At 42.1% G+C, this 20031-nt stretch overlaps 1 protein-coding gene across 1 annotated transcript in view; it reads right to left on the bottom strand.

Moving 5' to 3' along the window:
• Positions 1-20031, bottom strand: part of KATNAL2 (katanin catalytic subunit A1 like 2) — a 68450-nt gene that overhangs the window by 15803 nt on the left and 32616 nt on the right. The window contains 9 exon segments of the mRNA XM_036245166.1: positions 304-395; positions 5476-5594; positions 5802-5865; positions 7973-8071; positions 10831-10908; positions 11118-11216; positions 14227-14322; positions 15723-15840; positions 19896-19938. Of these exon segments, the coding sequence (XP_036101059.1) occupies positions 304-395; positions 5476-5594; positions 5802-5865; positions 7973-8071; positions 10831-10908; positions 11118-11216; positions 14227-14322; positions 15723-15840; positions 19896-19938 (808 nt within the window).

The raw sequence follows: 20031 nt of genomic DNA, 5'->3' as shown, positions 1-20031 counted from the left end.
AAGCCAGCAGGACTGTTATGTTATGGCAGCCTGGGACTGTGGGGCTGGGTGATCTTCAGGCCTGAAAACCACTCTGTGGGGAAGGGGGGAAGGGAGGATGACATTTCCTCCGGTTATAAAAACTACTTAAATCAGCTATTCAGTTAACAGGATCTAATTTAAAGACCTTTCCATGTGTCTGCAGAAAATTTGTGGGCTTATTAATAGGCTCATTCTGCTGGTAAATGTCGATGGGCTTCCGACCATCAAACACACTTACAAGAGGGGAGAAGTGATGACCAAAAAAAAAACCCTGTCTGTTACCCAGGAGCTGTGCCTCTCTGACTCATCACCGACTCCAGCTCGTCCAGGAAGATGGTGGAGGGGGCGTGATAGCGGGCAAGTTCAAATAATACCTGGTGGGAGAAAAGCAACCACATGTTCAAAGTCATATATTTAAAGTTCTCAGATACTCCCAGAGAGTAAAAGCTTACAATAACTGTAATATTAACCATTTATGCTGTGCTGTTATTTCACTAACAACTTTATAATTATTATAGTTATTTCTCCCTAGACCACCCCATGGGTTGGATGGTCCAATTATTTCCATTTATCACTTAGTAAAATTAGAGCCAGAGAAACTAAATGGTTATCTCAAAGTTACTGATCATCAATAGGGGAGCTTAAGATAAAACTCAGTTCCTGAGCTTTCGGTCCATCCCTGGGACCCCCTGCCAATGACATGTTTCCTAGGAACACAGCAGCCTTGTAATATGTAACATCATTTGATGATTTCCCCTAGACCTTTAGGGACAATGAGAGGGTTATTCTCAGAAGGACGAATTGCTGGGAAAGGATACAGTTCCCATCATAGGTAAAAAAAAAACAAAAAAAAAAAAAAACACACACACACAAAGAATGTTGCCCCTTTCTGCTCCCAAATTACTCCATGGGGTCCCCATACCACCCAACACTGCTGTTTGGTAGGCTCAGGTACTCGAAGACAATTCCCAGTTGAATAAAATGTTCCATTCCAGAATAAAATATTATAAACTGAACAAGAACAGGAAAGCAAGCAGCAAAAGAACAGCCATATAAAAACAAAATAAAGAGCTCTAAAGGGAGATGTGGTGGTGATGAAAGAGTATAAAAAACTAAACCTTTTTTTTTTTTTTAACCCTGAAACTGATCTCTTGAGCACCATATACAATTCTTCACTGGTTGATCGGAGAAAGCAATAGAGTTTTAGAAAAAAATAGAGGTTCTTTAATAGGCGGAGGGGATTTATTCTCCATGTCACTTAGCACTAGCAAGGCAACACAGAACAAATAAGAAGTGAAGGACTGAAAAAACAGGTTGTGGTTTTCATGAGTAGTAGCAGGTCATCTTTACAGGTCTCCTTGGCACTGAATGGAAAATTGCTCACATGTGTGGTGCATCCATGCTCATGCTCAAGTATTTTGCTTTCCAGAAAACTATTTCCTTTGGCCAAGACAACTGGCTTAGCCTAATGAACTGAGAGAACAACATCAATGCTCATCACAGATGTCTTTAGACATAATAAAGACTAACTCATTAGAAGCAAGTAACCAAAAAGTGCCTAAATATCCCTGGTATTAAGGATTATTACAAGGGCAGCAATCTTCCCAATTAAAAATGGAATATTAGAACTCTTTATTAGAACCATACATGTTTCTGAGGAGCTCCCTACGGTGCAGAGAGACCAAGGTACCAGACAAGACCAAATATCCAAATGAAAGGAGCCATATCTGGAGCCTGTGTCTCCATAGAGACCACACTACTGCTCTTTCCACTGCCAGAGAATATATAGAATCCGGGATAAGTGCTCTGAATGCATTAGGCTAAAATTTTCAAAAGTACTTGGAGGAAGTTAAAACATACAATTGGGGTTGGGGGGGTGGGAGTTGAAAGATGTAAGCACCAACAGGTATGTGCATTTGCTAAAGAGACCACTCAACTATTCGATAGCATCAACTCCTAAGAGGCATGATCATTAGGAGGGGAGGGAGCAACATAACCCAAGGGTCCCTATAAATAACTCTTAATTGGAATAGAAAGAAGCAAATGGTAGGAACTTTGATTTAGGGGAAAGGTCCTGAAGGGCTATCTTTATCTGAAAGCTTCATAGTGAGGAGTTTGAAAACATGACCAAGATTTTGCAGGTGAAGATCTTTTCAAAGGCTCAGAAAATAAAGTATCTTCTGAAAGGATAAAGGGTGAGATCCTTCAAGGTTAGCAGAGGTTATCTATTTCTTCTTGAATTATTATTTTTAAAATATTCAAAATAAAAATACATTTCACAGAAAAAAAAGAAACACAATTTCTTCTGAACCTATAAACAGATACTCAAATTCATTCAGAATGAAAGAAATGCATTTTGAGCATTGAAATGTTACTTTCATTGTCAAATTGACCAAGCTTTCAAAATTTGGTACTACACAAAATTGGCCCAGGTGTGGGGAAACAAACACACTCATGGTTGGTGAGAGAGTAAGTGGGCTGGTGCAACCCTCTTGGCAGGCAGTTACAATCAGTGGTGCTTATTCCCTCTGATGCAGCAATTCTACTTCAAAGAAATTGCCCTACAAGACTACATATGCAAAGTTGTGTGTATGATAAGATTGTTCACCGTAGCTTTGTTCATAATAGCAAGAGACTGGAAACAACCTAAATGTCCATCAAGAAAAGACTGGTTTAATATGTCTTGGGACACACCCATGCAAAGAAATACCATTCAGACATATAAAAGAATACACTCTGTCTATAATACTGTGTAACAATATCCAAATGAGAAAAAACCCTGAAAGGTATAGAAGGGTATGGGTAGTAGATTCCTACTTGTGTTTAAGAAGAAAGAGAGATATACAGTTGTTGATGTTAATATAGACATAAATAAATTCTATAAGGACATTCATTTATATAAAACATTTACTTCTATTTATATGAACATGAAGATACATATGTTATAGTAGTAGCTGCCTCTGGGGATAAGGCTTAGGGATCTATATACCCTTCTGTACATTTTTTTTTTTTTTAAAGATTGCTTTTTGTTGTTGTTGTCAATCCTTACTCCAGGATATTTTTCCATTGATTTTTAGAGTGGCAGGAGGGAGGAGGAGGGAGAGAGAGAAACATCGACATGAGAGAGATATATCAATTGATTGCCTCCCACAAGGGCTGGGGATCAAAACTGCAACCCAGGTACCTGCCCTTAACTGGGAATCAAACCTGTGACCCTTTGGTCCATGGGCCGGTGCTCTAACTGCTGAGCCAAACTGGCTAGGACAAAGATTAGTTACTTTTTAAATGTATTGTAAAGTAAGGGGAGAAGTCATTTCCTCACTCTTAGATTCCAGCAAAATAATGCTGAAGCAGGGGGAAACTTTGGTTAAGTAAAATGCTCACACACAATAACATGTTCTGGCTAAATTCAACACGAAATGAGAAAATCCATTTAGTTTTGAACTTTGTTGAGAATATTCATAAAATACCAGAATTCATTTTTCTGTCTAGGTAAGTCCTATCTGGGAATCTAACATAATCTTTCTTTGAGCACCTTTCAGAGTCTTGTGCTCATAATTCTAAAAAGCACTTTTCATGTCAGGAGATGAGTCTAAACTGATTTGGTAAGAGTTTTGTTGTTCCTTAGCACAGAGACATGGAACTTTTTAAAAAAGTCTTCAGGCTGATGAGGAGTAGTTAGTTAGATTTCAGCTTATTAAAATCCAGTGAACTAGAATCACACAGAACCCACAGTTTTAGGACAAGCTAAATCCAAGCCCCGTCTTTAGATATGGTGAGTTAGACTCAAGATGAAAAACAAAGAAACAGAAGATGTCAACATAGATGTCCATGAATTATAACCTTAAAGGGGTGATAATAATTTATAAAAAATGTATACATTTGAAAAAATATCAAAGTAATAAATAATAGGTTACTTTAGGTAAATCAATCCTTTAAAAATATTCTATTGTGCCTTCCAATTAAGCCATACTATTTTGAAAATAAGCCATCCAAGGAAACATAATTTAAGGATAATATTTTAGAGTAATTTCTTCTCAGAAAATATATAATATTTATATTCATTTAGTATTGATTACTTATCAGTCATTCTACAAAGTGCAATTGTTTAACAGGATTTCTGAGAAGGAGGCATAAATCATAAACAGGTATTCTCAAAAGGTACAATTTCATAATATAAAATATACCATAGAGTATGAATAAGAGGTATTTTAAAGATAAAAACAACCTCTTAAGGAAAGAAAAACAACAACAAAAAAACAACCCTATACACTATGGAGGGAAATTGCTCAGAGCATCTGGACAAATAATTAAATTTTAAGTTTCTTTTTTTTTTTCTGGTAAATGTCCCTAGCGGGAACCGAACCCAGGACTCTCTGGTCCACAGGCCGATGCTCCAACCCTTAGCCAAACCGGCCAGGGCAGCTTTAAGTTTCTTGATTCTTCCTTTGAATACCTAGTATAAGGACTAGCATACAGTAGTAGTAGCCTCTCAATAAATGTTAACTGAGTATATTGCACGTGCTTAATAATAAATGCTTCTTAAATGAAGAAAAAAAATAGGCTACTTCAGAGATATTTTTATTTTCCAGCTTCCATTCCTAAGTTGCATGAATCACAAAAGGCTGTTGGTCAAATTCTCAAAGGAAGGGAGATCATGTTTTGCTGATGGGGGCATAATTAATATCCACATATAACAGTCAATCCATCTGCTGGGCTTTGGGTAATCAAGATCCAGGATAGCCCTGGCCGGTTTGGCTCAGCGGTTAGAGCATCGGCCTGCGGTCCTGAGAGACCCGGGTTCGGTTCCCGCTAAGGGCACGTACCTCGGTTGCAGTTTGTCCCCGGCCCTGGTAGGTCGTGCGGGTGGCAGCCACTCGATGTGTCCCTTCACATCGATGTTTCTCTCTCTCTCTCTCTTCCTCTCTCTCCCTCCCACTCTACCTGAACAAAAGATGGAAAAATGCCCTCGGGTGAGGATAAAAAAAATAAAAAATAAACATTAAAAAAAAAAAAAAAAGATCCAGGATAAATTCTAGCATATAAATCACTTAAAAACAAGTAGGCTGTAACATCATTTTGTACCACTGTATTCTGCTGGACCTTATTCTAAAAAAACAAAATCAAGAATTCCTGTATTTGTGAAACAAAATGATGGTTACCAGAGAGGGGAGGCATTGGGTGTCAGGTGAAATAGATGAAGGGTGTTAAGAGGTACAAACTTCCAGTTGTAAAATAAATAAGCCATGAGGATGTACTGGACAGCATAGGAAATATAGTCAATAATATTGTAATAACTTTGTATGGTAATAAATGGTAACTAGACTTATTGTGGAAATCATTTTGTAATGTGTATAAATATTGAATCACTATAACGTACACTGAACACCTAAAACTAATAGGATATTGTATGTCAATTATAAATTTAAAAAAATTTTTTAGAAGAATTCCTACCCGAACAAGTTTTTCTGAATCCCCTCTCCATTTGCTGACAATGGTAGATGCAGAAATGTTAAAGAAGGTTGTTTTGCATTCTGTGGCCACGGCTTTGGCCAGTAAAGTCTTTCCTGTACCTAGAGACACATGTGGAGAAAGTATGAGTGCATTTGAACCTTCTTTCTCTGCTTACAGGCACAAGTCAGTGTCATAAGCAAAAAAACAAAAGGGGGGAGGTGGTTCCTCAGTTCTCCTTTGCCCCACCCTGCGGTGAGGACAGATGAGTCACCTCATCCTCTACATGCACACTTATTTCCGAGACCAAACCAGAAAGATGTGTTTACCTGGAGGGCCATAGAGCAGCAGTCCTTTCCAGGGGGAGAGAATTCCTGTAAACAGCTGTGGGTACTACGGGAACAAGGAACAGTGAGGAGGGTCGGTGTCGGGATGTTAGTCACATCCTTCGCACAGGCAAGTCGTGAAGCTGGAGTGAACACAGCACAGCTCTGAGAGTCAGGACTTCCTTTGACTAAGGCTGGCTGCTTCTATATGTAGCTTCTATATCCCAACTTGACCTTCACACTTGATAGGAACACATGGCTTAATTTGTGTGGCTTTTAAAAGAGCAACTCTTTTAAGGAAAAGGAAGGCTTATGTAGGTACTTTCCTTCTCCATTACAAGTTATTTCTTACATGTATAACATCATTCCCCCCCCACACACACACACACATACACACCTGGAGTTCCATATGCAGAGCATTTGTCAATCTTTTGAAGACCTAGCTGTCACGAACTTCAAGCCATCCAAGTAAATGTAATTTAAGGATAATATTTTAGAGTAATTTAAGAGAAAACACCAGAACCGACAAATGTATTTGTGGTGAAGTTGGGAACACTGGTGAAGTGGGAACACTCAATGCCGAATGCATTGTGAGATGCTAGCTCCAAACGACATGCGCACAGGCTTCAGTGAGTCTCTCCCATTAGTTCAAACTCAAGCAATCGAGAGGGTGGGGAGGGTGGGGAGGGTTGGTACAGAACAACCAGAAGGAGAGATAACAGTAAAATTATAATCAGCTAGTAGTTTATTGATGTCAAAATCTCTGTTCCATCACATACAGAGCGTATAATACCCTGGAGCTAATGCACCAAGAGAACTTCAATGAGATGTTCTATTCTTTCCGGAAGCCTTGTCCTACAGAGTGACTCAGAGGACATGGTGAGTAAACTTCTGTTTTGAACACCAGTATATTTCTTACCCACCTGTCTTAACACAGGAAAAAAAGGGGGGGGGAGCACAATCTAAATTTATTGATTTTTGTCTTATTAGAATAGAAGCATCCAAAAATCAGGGGCTGCATGGGCTCAGTGGTAAAAAATAGGTTATTGAATAAATTTGTAATCCTGACTGCAGATTACAGAAAATTGCCACAAATTATTTGTAGCTCCCTCCACTAAGAGGCAGAGTATATTTCTCCACCACTTGAATCCAGACTTAGCCTTGTGATTTTGGCCAATGGGACATAAGCAAATATAAGAAGAGACTTAAAATATAAGTCTAGCTAATATGAGGAATATGAGAAGAGACAGGAAAATGCTCATGAAGTGGGACCTGCCCTTTCTTTTCTATCTGGGGACTCTATCACCATGTGAACAAGATTGGGCTTGCCCGCTGGAGGATGAGAGGCCTCAGCTGTCCTGTTTATCCCAGCTTTCCCAGCTTCTCCATCTTCTCCAACCACCCTGGCTGATGCCCCAGACATGTGAATGAAGCCAGCCAATGTCACCTGAAAAAGAGATGAGCCAGCCCAGCTGAGCCCTGCCCAAACTGCCTACCCACAGAACTGGAAACAAATAAATGACTGTTGTTTCAAAGGCACTGCATTTCAGGGGGTCTGTTTTACAGCAAAAGCTACATGATACACTGACTTTCTCATCACCACGTTTGTTAACCAAACATGGAAAGTCTTGTTTTCCATTTTTCTTCCTGTTCAGTGAGCCACTCTGCACAAAGACCTGTCAGGAGTAAGCAATGAGCACAACATGCTGGCTTTACTGGCCAGTGCCCTAGAAGGGGCTGTCTAGTCTTTACAACCAGCCAAACACAAAGCCCCAGATGACAGGAGTTTGTGTGTGTGTGTTGGGGAAGGTAGATCTATGAAAGCAAAGTAAGTGGCTTCTCCTACAGGAGGTATTTCTACAATGGTATTTTTAGGAAGGCAGGCTAATTTGAACCAATCTAGAGGAACTGACAAATCATATATACTACAGTCTTAAATCTAATACTATCACTTAGAGCAGACACCTGCCTTGAACCCACATGCAACATTTCAAACTGCCTAGAATGGATCGGGCCTTGGTACTCCAGTATTGACAAAGTATTGTGACACGGGCAAAAAGTTAACTTTTGGACAGAAAATTATCCTGCATTTCTCTCCCCGATGAGTGTATGACATACAGCTTGTCCAATGGATAATGAACAGAAACACCCACCAAGAGGCTTCACATTCTTACCCTTATAGGATACACAACAGCTTCTTTGACTAGCTGCTTGGCTGCATCAAGTCCAATAATGTCACTCCACTTTATGTTTGGATTATGGAGATAAATGTCCTGCAATGCACATTTGATCATTTTGTTAAAACTAATGTTTTCCTCCACAGCTGTAATAAACACAGGGGCCGCAGAATGCTCCACTTACAATAGGACATAAAATGCTGGTGACAAAATTTTTTCATGTTAGATATATGTATATATGCACATTGTAATTTTAGGTTGGTTCACCAAGGGATGCCCTAAGAACATTCAGTGATTGTTCCTGAAGAAGATGTCGATAATATAATATCGTACTTTTAGGGATTGGAAGCTCCTAATGATGGACTATACCTGTCTTCAGTCAATAGGAAACCATGCTGATTTATGACTGTAATCAAAGAAGTTACAGAATATGCCTTCAAATTACATGAGCTTTTACTGAGAAGCATAGATCCTAGCCAGTGCCTGGCCTCTCTCCTGCTCCTTGATCCTATAAACACTTCCTTAATTTGTTGCATGAAAGAGATAATGCTCCTCTGAAACCAATTTCTCTTTTTCCCTCGTGATCTCTCCCTACTTCCATCAAGAGCAATTGCTTCTACAGAAGTCAAGAAAGCCAACAACTAAACAAAAGTGAGTTTTCCCCTTTCATAGTAGAGCCCTGTAGCAGCCACCAAAGGCAATCAATTAAGGTAGCTTTTACTGAAACTCATTTACAGTTTCCAAACTTCAATTTCACAAGATGCCTCAGAACTGTCACTCAAGGGCCTTTCTCAGTAGGGGCTGTTTCGGGCAAACGAATATCTAGTGTTACATTAAAAGAAAAAAGCCTCTTTTCCAAAATCATTCTGATGACTACAAAAGAATCTGTAAACTATTTTTATAGTTATTTAATTTTTTAAAAAGTAATATGTGCATGAGTTCAAAAATATAAAAATATATTTCTAAAATACTGGTGAGATATTAAGCTCCCACTCCTGTCCTCCATCCTCCCAGTTCCCTTCACCCACAGGTAATGACTTTTATTAGAAATACTCTTCATACAAGTGATTTTGGTCACGCATAATATGCATGATCCATTCCTGGATGAGGTAACAGAGAAGAGACTCAATCTTCCAAGCTCTTGGGAGAATCTACCACGTCTTTAAAGCCCAGATCTGCATGCCCATCAGACATTCATAGATAATAGCAGTACTTCTTGCCGTCTTCTAAAGTTGACATTGAGTTCCACATGGTATTGTTTAATTTCCCAATCGGAAGTTTTTCCTTATAGCAATCAAATGTTATCAGTCAGAACTCACCGGGGCTGCCTTATGCAGTGTGGAGCTCCCTGTCACTGCAGACATTCGAGCAGAGGCTGGATGACTGCCTCCCTTGGTACGTAGAAAGGATTCCAGATGGAATCATTTCAGGTCCCTTCCACTCTACAACTCTATCATCACTAATCACGTTATCCTTTTGTAAAAACAGTAATAAAACTATTGATATTTGTGACCGTAAAAAATATTTTTCTCTGCTCTCTTATGCATCCCAATGACCACAGCCTGGCTCAATCCCTCACCCTCTCTTACTGGTAATAACTTCGGAGCTGGTCTCCCTATCTCCATTTCTTTGCTACCCACCCACTGTCATTAGAACAAGCTATCTAAACGCACATTTGAATATCCCATTCTCAATGGATCCCTTTGAAAGATTCGCCACCTGCTACAGGCAGGTCCTTCACCCTGGGCCCTGTTCACTGAGCCCTTATCAGGAACCCTGGCCTCTCTCTCCAGCCCCATTTCCCAGCACTCTTTGCATCTTACTTGGCTTACTAGAAACATTGCACCATCAATACAATTTCACAGGTATGTACCTTTGTCCAGAAAGCTCCCCCCCCCCCCCACCATCTGTCCTATACTCTTTCAAATGGCTATTTTCTGGATATCTTCTTCCCTAACACTTTCCCCTCTCTTTGGTACAAAACACCCCTTTAAACTCTCGAAGTCCATCTTTCCCAAGGGATGAGAAACTCTTGCATGCAAGGACTGTGTCGATTGGTTCCCCTCTGTGTTCCCACCCCCAGCACACTCCTGACACACAAGGCACGCCGTGACAGAGAGAGCTGGGAACCCTGAATCACTGAGTCACTGTGCAGTAATTTGCATCATTTCAAATGTCTGAGCCTACCTACATTTCAGTCTTTCGTGAAATATGAGTTTGCTGGAAATTAGAACGTCTTCTATAATTCAGGAATCTCTTCTATTCCCAAGGAACTTGCCCAAAGTCACACAGCCAGAAAGAGGAGGATCTAGGCATCACATCCAGGTCAACCAATTCCAGAGACTGTTGTTAACCAAAAGACTCCCCTGACTTTAGATTCCGGGGGGCAGGCAGCCTCAAAAAATCAGTAGTCTGGATGGTAAGCTCTTTCCTACTAATCTTGTTATTCATGGAAATTTCCATTTATGAAACCAGTAGGCTCCTGACATCTCTATTTCTAGGCTTTGACTGTTTAAACAAGATAAAGTCATGCTTCTTCCTTCTCTAATAAGCTTTCTTTCCTTAACTCTTGGCTCAGCCTAAAACCTTTCACCTGTCCTTTTCAGTCTTTTTCTCTTTTGGTTTTCTTGGCCTGTATAGTGAAGATGGTGGGCTTTTTATATTGTAATTTTATGATTCCATAATTTATTTATCATGCATTATTGTGCCTCTAAACAATATGAGTGCCTTTGCAAGTGGGGGCACTTTATAAATAAATGATCATATTTATTGTTATTAATAAAAGAAGCAGCCCGCAATGCTCCAGGAGCCCCAGTCCGCCTCCGTAAATTTGTGAATTGAGTATCAGATCTTACCCGGCTCACCACGGCTGCCAGTTCTCGCATCTCACTGTTCATGCCAGCGAATGCACTCAGAGGTTTCAGCAGTCGTTCCTGCCGGTCGGAGCAGAGAGCCTCGCGTTACAGCCCTGCTTCGTAATTTAGGAAGGAAAACAGGGCATGGATCACGGTGACACAAATGGTGACAGGGTGCTGTGACCTTCTACCCAATCTCGAGGTTTCTCTGGACTCAAAACTATACTTCTAAAGTTCTTCTGGATTTTGGCACTTTACAAGATGAATGTCACGTTTTAGCCACTTACTGAGGGGTCTGGGTTATAGTCGAAGCTGTTCAAGCCAAGTTCGCTGGTTGCTCCTTTGATAGCGTCTGTGAACAGCCCTCGGAAGTCAATGATTTGGCCCTGAAAGGAAGTAATGGTTATTTACACCATTAAAACTTGAGGGAAGACTATCCTTAATAGCTCAGCTTCATTAAACCAAGACACATTTATGTTCCTTGGTGTGTAGGGCAAACTTAAAGTGAAGCTTTAAAAAGAACCTGCACTAATAATGAACAAGGTAATTTCCTGAAGTTGGAGCACTCTAGAAAAAAAAACAAGTTGTAAATAAATTCTTCAGAATGAAGTTGGTTGGAATAGAAATTCACAAGCATTTTTCAGTTCCTGACACATAACATCTGTTTCTTTACATGTCTATTTCCCTACCCTGTCTCCTCCTTTTGAAACATCCCACACAGCCCTGGCAGGTTTGGCTCAGCGGTTAGAGCAGCGGCCCGCAGACCAGAGAGTCCCAGGTTCGGTTCCCGCTAAGGGCATGTACCTCAGTTGTAGTTTGTCCCTGGCCCCGGTTGGGTCATGTGGGTGGCAACCAGTTTATGTGTCTCTCTCACATCGATGTTTCTCTCTCTCTCTCTTCCTCCCTCTTTCCCTCCAGCTCTATCTGAAGATAAATGCAAAAATGTCCTCGGATGAGGATAAAAAATTAAAATAAGAAACATCCCACACAAAGGAAGAACTCATGGGCACAAGCATAATGACAGTTTACTATGAACTTTTAGCACTCAGCAGAGTACCTGGCACAAAACCAGTATGCAAGATAACTTGTGAGGCCCGACCTGTGTGGCTCAGTGGTTGAGCATCAACCCATGCACCAAGAGGTCACCAGTTCTATTCCTGGTCAGGGCATATGCCCAGGTTGTGGGCCCAATCCCCAGTGGGGGGCATGCAGGAGGCGGCTAATCAATGTTCTCTCTCATCGAAGTTTCTATCTCTCTCTCCCTCTCCCTTTCTTTCTCTCTAAAATCAAGAAAGAAAAAAAATGTTTTTTAAAGATACTGTGTGAGGACTATTTCCAATTCCTTTATAAATTAAAAAAAAAATTTTCAGTTACAGTTTACATTCAATATTATCTTATATTGGTGTACAGCATAGTGATTAGACCATCATATACTTTACAAAGTATTTCTCCCGATATTTCCAGTACCCACCTGGCGCCATACATGGTTATTACAATATTATTGACTATATTTCCTATTGTGTGCTTTACATCCCATGACTGTTTTGTAACTACTAATCTGTACTTTTGGTTATTTCCAATCTCATAACAGTTCTGCTAGTCAGGCATGGTGTCCTTGTCTCATAGGTGTGGAAATAAGGCCAGGGGAACTCTGTGATCGTCCCAGGGCCACACAGCGAACCAGTGACTTCAGGCCAAGACGCAAACCCAGAGACCTGTCTCTCAAACACCTTCCAGTGCCACCTATCTGCCCTCTAGGAAGAAGAAAAGAGTAAGGGCGTGTGCAAAAACAAGTAACAATTAACCGCAGCTGGCATTTATCGAGTGTGTATTGTGTGCTGGGCACCGTACTAAGGCCCTCCATTCACTATGACATTTAAGGTGGCCCTACGATTATTTCCATTTTACAGATGAGAGAAATGAGGCTTGGAGCAATGAAACATCTTGCCCTCTACCCTCATTCAGCTTATGAACATTTGAAATGCTAGGGAGAAAGTCATGTACATTTTACGCTGAGGACATTTCTGCTGAGAGAGAATTTATAGCCAGACTCTTTCAAAGGTTAAGTGCTGGGTTAAATAGTCCCTTCCTTATGACGTGATCAGAAACATCCATTCATATGAATTTGAGATGTTCAGGAGAGAAAACAATGCCACAAAACTGTTGGGCACAAAGTGACTGAAAATACAATGAAAGTAGTGAAGGTAAACAGGGAAATATTTCTCACAGGAGGCATTGATTTGAATGGTATCATCTCCAGCAATCACTCATATGAGGCCCTAGAAGGAGCCAGTTCAGGCCAATCAGACAGCACCCTTGATTTCCATGGAGATGCTCCCAGCTTCCCCTCCAAATACACACAACCCAGAGATGATTTTGGCTGAGAAGAGTTGGCTGAAAGTAAGAACTTGATCAAAGAAAGAAAGATGGCTCTTAAAGACATGCAACCTTGGAAGTTACAATCAAGAGATACGTTGGTGCCCTGGCCAGTTTGGCTCAGCGGTTAGAGCGTCGGCCTGCGGTCCTGAGAGACCCGGGTTCGGTTCCCGCTAAGGGCACGTACTTCGGTTGCAGTTTGTCCCCGGCCCTGGTTGGTCATGCGGGTGGCAGCCACTCGATGTGTCCCTTTCACATCGATGTTTCTCACTCTCTCTCCCTTCCTCTCTCTCCCTCCCACTCTATCTGTACAAAAAATGGAAAAATATCCTCGGGTGAGGATAAAAAAAAAATTTTTTAAAAAAGAGACACGTTGGTGTTGATGCTGCTTTTCAGTTCCAAGTGACATGTTTTCCCTACCTTTTGCCTCTATCCACCCAATCTGGGTTTTTCTGTTTGAGAAACTATTATTTACAAATAAGGACATGAAATTTATCATGAAAGAGGTAGAATATCTATCAAGGACAAGATCAACTCTGTCAACAGACGTCTCATGGCTCACAGGAAATTATGCCCCGGCCGAAGCACACCTCCAAGGAGAAGGATGACACCACTAACTGGTTGTAGAACCAGTGACAGGGCACAAAAAGATGAGTGTGAGCCACAACTCTGTGAACAACGCAGAACAGCATGCCGATGTTTATCACGTTCATCACAGAATTTCTAAGCTGAAAGGAACATTAGAGACCATCTCTTCCAGACCCCTCAACTTGCAAATGAGGAAACTGAGCTCCTTAGAGATGGGGCAGTCCATTCAAGTTTATTCATCCAGGGGGAAGATTCAGACCAGAACTGCAGGGTTCTAATTCTTACCCAGGGCTCATCCCAGGTCACCTCACAGCCAGCCTTTGATCATTCCATATTAACTCGTTTGTTTGACAAAAATAACAAATTTATTTTCTTTTGTAAAGAGAAAAAGGAAGTTCCCTTTTCAGTGTCAGGTTCATGAGTTTCACTCACTTTGTGTGGACGAACATTTTCTCCACTGCCTCTGTTGATTCCTGATATATTTAAGCCAAAGTCAGCACTCTCCATGTGAGTGTTATTGACAACCTCCTGAACAAAGAGGAAGACAGGTAGAAGTCAGCTATGGAGAGCAACATAGAGATGCTGGTTAACTGCCTATTCCATCACCCCACATCAAATGCTGGAGATCGGTTCTGTACAGAGGGAACCCCATGTGTAATTTAGTCACGTCTATGCAGCCCCAAGATGGATTAACTGTCTGCCTGTGCCACGTGGAAGGAGCTGGCCTTGGAAACCATGGGCTCCCAGCAGCTTTCCGATGGAAGAAACAGTTGTGCCTCACCCATCCCCACTCGCTGGCTTTGTCTTTTCTCCTGTGACCAGAGGTGTCTGTGGCCAGGGGTGACTGAGTTTGGAGAGGCAGCAGAGTCAGCCAGCCCGAGTGGGATTTATCCTGCCACCCCTGCCCCTTCCTTGCACCTGGGTTGGACTTCAGTGGCCAGACCGTCCAACCTCTTTGAAGGTGAGAGATTTTTTTGACCAACTGAGTTTCATGATTATTTCTTTCTATCCCGCCAGACATCTTCGACATTCATTGTTTCATAATTTCTACTGGTTGTCTTTCCTTTGAAACCTGGTAATTTTTGTCCTAAACCAGGAGGTTCTAGGCCCAGATCTCTTGAGTCAGGAGCGATTGGTCTCATCCACCTGCTGGACTCTCTCCTCTTGCTGCCCATCTCCTCCCCAAGAAAGTCCAGTGTGGAGGTCTAGGGTGGGGATCAACTGTGTGCACTTTGGAAAAACCCAACAGGGGACTCTGAGGCCCAGCCGCACCCAAGACTACCCCTGGCCTACATTTAGGAACCCAGAGATGTGCGTCAGGACAGGAAGACCTGCCGACGACAGTTATCTCAGATGCGAGGATCGAACTTGGCAGCAACCAGATGTTCCTGCTATGCCTGGGCCCAGGGCTCACCCCTCGAGGCCCATCACCCCGCACTCAGATCAAGGGAAAGGCTGGGGAGGAAGGAGCCCTCCTACTCAAATTAACAAACATTAGGAAGACTAGGGATTTGCCTGCAGTTTTAATCTAGCAAATTGGAAGAAAATCTACAATTTAATGAAATTACACTTATGTTAAAAAACATAAGTCCTTAGCCCTGGCTGGTTTGGCTCAGCAGTTAGAGCATCGGCCTGTGGACCAGTGAGTCTCGGGTTCGATTCCGGTCAAGGGCACGTACCTTGGTTGCGGTTTGTCCCCGGCCCTGGTCATGTCATACGAGAGGCAACCAGTCGATGTGGCTCTATCACATAGATGTTTCTCTCTCTCCCTCCCTCCCACTCTATCTGATAATAAGTAGAAAAATATCCTCAGGTGAGGAATTTTAAAAAAATAGGTCCTCAAGAAAAATAAATAAATGTGACTGTTCTCCTGGGGCTATTTCTCAGTGATCTGCAATTTTACCAACACCAAGCAAAGCCATCCTGACCTGTTTAGGATGTTCCTTATGGAGGGGTTTGGCTTCTTCTGGCTTCCTCACTGTGGTTTTGGAACGTGGCCTCAGCTGACCAATCTTGGGAAGATTTTGACAACTGTCACTCATCACCCTAGAGAAGGAAACAAAGACCTTGAAAGAAATTATTCTAACCACTTAATCTGAGGTAACTAAACAACTGTGAGCACACTTAAGAGAGGTCTTGACAGACAGGCAGGTGCACCACAGTAGAGTCCTTTCATCTGTACCATCCTACCCTGACCGTCCAAGCCTGACTTGCTCAGTCTGCCCACTGGGTTCCCCCAAGACCAGGCTAGAGGGCCCACCTCTTCCTGGAGGCCTCCAACTCACCCTCTTCATAAAATGCCCCTTTCATGCCCCGTGGTTTCAGCCCTTCTGTAAACAGCTTTATTTCTCCAAGAACACGTTGCTTTACAAACTCCTTTCATTTCTTTTCCCCACCTATTTTAAAGAGCAGCCCTCAGACCAGGGGAAAGGCACAGGAGAGGAAGGAATCCTCCACTCAAATTAACAAGCACTGGGAAGCCTGGGGATCTGTCCATGGTTCCAATCCAGCGTGCTGAGTGTACCTTGCCTACTTACAATACCTCCCCTCGTGCTGTGTACCATGGACGTCAAAAGGGGCTCATGGAAGGAAAGCAACCCTACCTCATTTCTGCTGTCACCGGCCATTCATATTTGTAAAACAAATTTTTACCAGAATTGTGCACTTCAGTCAAAATGAACTGATGGGGCTGGTAGTCAGAATAGGGGCTAACTGAGGTGGAGATGGGGTACTGGCTGGGAAGGGAGCCTGCTGGTGGGCTGCCAGTGGTGGTAGTTATGAACATATATGCATTTGACTGTGTCTACATTATACATCAGTGCAGAGGTCAAATATATTTGTTCCCTTTATCCTCATAGTGAGATGTAAAATTCAGCATTGAAATAGTTTTAGATGAAATCCAGAGAGAGGCAGGACTTGCTTGGGGGCAGAACACAAATGCCCACATCATCAAGCGTCTGGTTCTCTCCATTCTCTTGCCCTTCCACGTGAGATGTGTTTGCCGAGGGTATTTCTAGAAGTTCTTCTTCCCCTGTGCTAAGCGGTCTCAGAGAGCTGCCATTTCAACTCCATTTTTTTATGAGAAAGAATAAGTTGTTTATGTCAAGTGTAAACACAGAGCTATTTGGCCATCAAGACAATCTGCACCAACAATACCACGTCACACATCGTGACTCCAGTGTTGGGCCCGCAGGGGTAAACGTCATGAGAGGAACTGCTGCCAGTTTATCAGGGCATGTGTTTTTCATCTGCAAATTAGGAAGAAGACTGTCTGGCCCTGGCCGGTTTGACTCAGCAGTTACAGTGTTGGTCCTCAGACTGGAGGGTCTTGGGTTTGACTCCCGATTAAGAGCAAGTACCTGAGTTGCAGGTTTGATCCCCAGCCCTGGTCAGGGTCATGCAGGAGGCAATCGATCGATGTGTGTCTCTAACACTGATGTTTCTCTCTCTCTTCCTCTTTCCCTTCAACTCTCTCTAAAAATCAATGAAAAACTATCCTCAGGTGAGGATTAATAAACAAACAAAAAAAGAATGTTCGTCCCTCAGGTCTTTTGCTGGCACAACAATGAAATATCTATGAAATAAATACCAAGCATTTTATAAGTGCAAATCCTTGTGAACAGCATTGATTTAAATGAAGTAAGAGTAGACAGATTAGATAGATAGATGATAGATAGATAGATAGATAGATAATAGATAGATAGATAGATAGATAGATAGATAGATAGATAGATAGATGATAGACAGATAGATAGAGAGATAGGTAGGTAGGTAGGTAGGTAGGTAGATAGATAGATAGATAGATTTGCCTCAACACCCGGTAAGACTGTTAGGGAGCTGGGAGTCTATTTTCCCACTGTGATTTTCCACTGGAGGCAACTGATTCACGGATTTGCTTTAACATGACCAAGGACAAGTGCACTAATGTGCAGGCAACACAATTTACTTCTAATCGGCTCTAATGATTGCAAAATTCTTTCTAATATGGAACCCAATTCACCCTGCTTTAACTTTAGTCACCAGTCTTAGGTGTGTCCTATGGAATTTTGCAAAGAAGGTCCAATCCCTCCTCAGAGAGTGAAAACAGCTACTGCATTGTTCTAAGGACCACCCCACCCCAAGTCTTCTGTTCTTCAAGCTAAACATCCCTGGTTTTTCCAATCATTCCTAAGGTCATCTGGCTCCCAGATTCTTACTCCTCCTGGTTACCTTCCGTAATCCACTGTCTTCTGACCAGATTGGAGCCACCTCCTACTTTCTGGACTACTTCTTTTGATGAGACCTGAGACCGCGTCAGCAGTCACCACACTGTTGACTCACACTGCACCTGCTGTGAGTCCCAGGTCTCTGGTTTCGTAATGGGGGAGCTATTTGTTGTGAATCTTTGGTTAGAGCTTAAGCCATATTACATTAAATTGTATCTTGTTAATTTGGGTCCATCTGTCAAGCTGTTAAGATCTTTTGGCATCCTAATTCTATCATCCATCATGTTAAAGAACCTTTCCTCCTTTGGGTCAGCTACAAATCTCTAAACTGGGAGCTTGCTCTTTGTGAGATGCAAGAATTAGGAAAGGGCACTTTCATTTTAATAGCCGGTCTCATGACACAGCCTCTCATTTCAATGACTATCTCTGAGTATAAAGTTGTAAACAAACACCTTTCATTATTTTCCTAGTTATCCTTCCTGACTCCAGCCATTTGCTGCCAACCTTTACGCTTGCCGGTACAAACGTCTACTCAGAGAAGAGCTAAAGGAACCCCAAGCCATCAAGCTCTGTCCAAAAGGGAAGCAAAGTGCTCCAATGACACTCGCTCACAGACTGTTCTGCCAGGTAAGGAATGCTGAGCAAATTCCAAGCACAAATGTGGCTGAAAAATAATCAGAATCCAAATGTGTTCCCCAACGCTGGCCTCTTAAAATGCTCCTCACTGTGTCTACTCACGAATAATTATTTATTACCAGAGTCTCACTCGCTTTATGGAAACTAGAAATAAAAGAATAACACTTTGGTAAAATAATAAAACTATTCCTAAAGCATAACACAAAGCAAATGGAGCCTCAGGTAGACTATTACTGTGAGAATTACCGTGAAGTATACAGGGGCTCCATGGCCATTTTATAAGTGATGCCCAACAGCCCTGTGAGGTGTCCGACCCTTCCTTCGTAGACTGCAGACCAGGGATTGGAGTCCCAAGGGAAGGGGCACATGGAACTCATACCTGCTTAAGGCCTAATGAGTTGCTTGTGAGTATAATTTAAGTTTTCTTCTATTGCATTCTAAGATTTAAAGAAATTTTGTTCACTGACTGAATGGTTGTGAGGCCCCTACAGCCCTACTTCAACCTCCCCTGAGGTTTGGGCCTTTTTATAATAGCAACATCTACAGGCCTTCGTGCCCAAAGCTATGCCAACCTTGCAGCCTTGCCCTCACACTCCTGCCATTTCTGCACAGGCTCTGACAATGGCTGTGGGTCAGGAGTGGGCAGAAGGGAATGCGGAGGACACTGGAGCAACAGTGATGGGCCCTTGCGTCTACCCAGAACGGTCAAGAGGCAGAGGGGCTCTATCAGATGCTACAAGTCCCAAATGAGATTTGGATTTGAGAAGGCAGAGAAAGGAATATAAGATGAGTGTCAGAAAAGAAAGGCCTGATTATCTTCAGACAGGTCAGACGTGGGAGTACACAAAGAAACTCAGGAATGATTTAAAGAGGGGAAAGAATATTTCTTGGTTGCTCAATACGTGCTGGGAACTCGCTATGTGTCAGAAACATGCTCCTAGTTTGTCAGAAGCAGAGCCCAGAACTGAACCCAAGTCTTTTAACCTTTAAGATCCATCCTTTTCATAAAACATAGTCTAGACAGACAGAGCATCCGTGGATGCAATTATTTGCAGTAAAACCAGGAGAACTGACAGACATTGGCCCACATCCTGGACATCTGTAACATGAGGCGAACACATGGCTGGGCCCACCTAAGTCACATGACCACAGCCTGGTACTGCTGGTAGACAGTCATGGAGCCACACTGAAGAATCCTCTGGAAAGGGTCCCAAAACTCCTAGAGCTGAGTTGATCAGGATGAATTACCATTCACTTTACCTTCTGGTCTTCCCTCCACTTCTTGGTGGTAGATTACTTTCTGCTGTGGCAAAAGAGATATTAGGAGGAAAAGGAAAGAATTTAATTTTTAAGAGAAAGTGATTTTTCAGGTATGTTTTTCCTTTCACACAGTTTT

This window comes from Molossus molossus, unplaced genomic scaffold, assembly GCF_014108415.1.
Source record: "Molossus molossus isolate mMolMol1 unplaced genomic scaffold, mMolMol1.p scaffold_m16_p_6, whole genome shotgun sequence".
In the NCBI taxonomy this organism is placed as follows: domain Eukaryota; kingdom Metazoa; phylum Chordata; class Mammalia; order Chiroptera; family Molossidae; genus Molossus; species Molossus molossus.
Note: the sequence above shows the minus strand (reverse complement) of the source record. Positions and strands in the feature narration are given on the sequence as shown.